The sequence below is a fragment of the Gavialis gangeticus genome, unplaced genomic scaffold, assembly GCF_001723915.1.
Source record: "Gavialis gangeticus isolate Ggan-Ray unplaced genomic scaffold, GavGan_comp1, whole genome shotgun sequence".
In the NCBI taxonomy this organism is placed as follows: Eukaryota; Metazoa; Chordata; order Crocodylia; family Gavialidae; genus Gavialis; species Gavialis gangeticus.
Window position 1 is genome coordinate 88,641,532 of NW_017729022.1, and position 1,844 is coordinate 88,643,375.

General features: G+C 38.7%; 1 protein-coding gene across 4 annotated transcripts in view; it reads left to right on the plus strand.

Moving 5' to 3' along the window:
* PTPRO (protein tyrosine phosphatase, receptor type O) overlaps positions 1-1,844 on the plus strand; it is a 332,674-nt gene that overhangs the window by 312,884 nt on the left and 17,946 nt on the right. For all 4 annotated transcript variants that reach the window (XM_019515585.1, XM_019515587.1, XM_019515586.1 and 1 more), the window contains one exon: positions 991-1,126. In XM_019515585.1, coding sequence (XP_019371130.1) covers positions 991-1,126 — 136 coding nt within the window. The remainder of the gene's footprint in view (positions 1-990; positions 1,127-1,844) is intronic.

The following is a 1,844-nucleotide window of genomic DNA, read 5'->3' on the forward strand; positions in this document are numbered from 1 at the left end:
GGGGGGGGGGGCTGCAGAGGGAGGTTGCTGCATAGTCCAGTATATATAGGCTTTAAACTAGAGATCAGGAGACCTAGACTCTACCAGATATCTCCTGTGGGACCATGGGCAAGTCATTTAATCTCTGTTTCCCCCCGGCCATTGTCCATTTAGATTTACTAGCGATTTCTTTGGGGGAATGGGCAGTTACAATGTTTTTCTTTAACAGGAAGTGTGTTGACTTTGTGGAGTTTATGAAACCAAGCTGTGTAGAACAACAGGTTCTACTTCATAGAGTCCTTTTGTAGTAAGCACAATAAACTATGCAAGCTGTACCTATGAAGTCAAATAGACCTAATGTTATACTTTTCCTCATGGTTAAGAAAAAAGGGTAGCATCAATAAACTGGGAATGGGAAGAAATTGATGAGACAATAGAATGCAGCAGAGAGAAATCAAAGATCCACCTGAGCCTAGCACACCATTAGGCCATTGTGGTCAGGGATTACCAGTTTCTATAGCCAGCATCATATCCAGTCTTCCTGGACTCCCCAGGCCCTGATTTACAAATGGCAGTCTTTAGCACAAACCCAGAGCAGGGTTTGCACTGATTCTTCCATAGCCAGAGCAAGGCACCTGAACCTTTCTACCACCTTGCTCCTAAACTTGGGCAAGGTGAAGAGGAGACTGATTGGGCCCAGGCTCTCTCAAAATCTGAGTTCTGTAGCCTATAAAGATCATGCATTTATCAGTTCTTTCTGTATATTTACTTTAAAAGGGTGAAATAATTGGAAATCTATTCATTCTGTGTGTCCTTTATAAGAGACATGTGGGGTATTGTGCAGCATATATTATAGATATTTTAAAAATCTAAATTATATACTTTTTCCATCATAAATGATGCCTTCATTCCAAACTGCAGGATGGCATTTGCTTTCTGCACCTGCAAACTCAGTGTTTCCTAAGTATCTCCACAAAAAGTGGTAACCTGTGATGATGATGTGTGTTACAGTGCTGGTGTGGGACGGACAGGAACCTTTATAGCATTGGATCGGCTCTTGCAGCACATTCGTGATCACGAGTTTGTAGATATATTAGGACTGGTGTCTGACATGCGGTCTTATAGGATGTCCATGGTGCAGACAGAGGTATGGTATTTCATCCTCTTGTATTTCAGAATGAATCCTATTAAAGAAATCCTGTATTGTATAACTATCCTGTATAACTATATTTCATGCTTTTTCTCTACAGCATGCTCTTGAATCCTGCAACTGTTGATTCCATTGAGCATTTCACTCTTTTCTGTATATAGATGAAACAGTTTTCTTCTCCTTATCAAATTTAGATTATTATATTTTTGTTCTTATGATCCATAAAATACTAATAGATCAGGACAGCCTTTTATCTTAATAAACTGACATATTTTAGATGGGATGACTAGTAATTGAAGTAGACGTGAACAAATGACATGAAGCATAACAGACTGGAAAATACTGGACTTATTCATTGGTTTAAATGAGTCTTGGGGATCTTTTGGGATTGGATAGCTATTCATATTTGGTCAATGAAATGTTATGAAAAAGCTAATGAACTAAAGTTGCACAGTGAATATCCAAAAAAAAGATTGATGTGACAAAGTGCTAGTTTCTATTTCTGAAAGTAAGAGGAAGGAAACCTATGTTTCTTGAACGTTAAAAAATGTAGACTTTTATCTTTTTTAACCAGTGCCCATGTTTTCTTACAGGAATCAGACTTACCATTACCTTCCATTTCTCACTGCTAGACAAGATGCATCAGAGCCCTGTAACATGGCTGAAGTACATTGCCTGCAGATCATGAAAAAAGCTACACTGCTACCCATGCCAT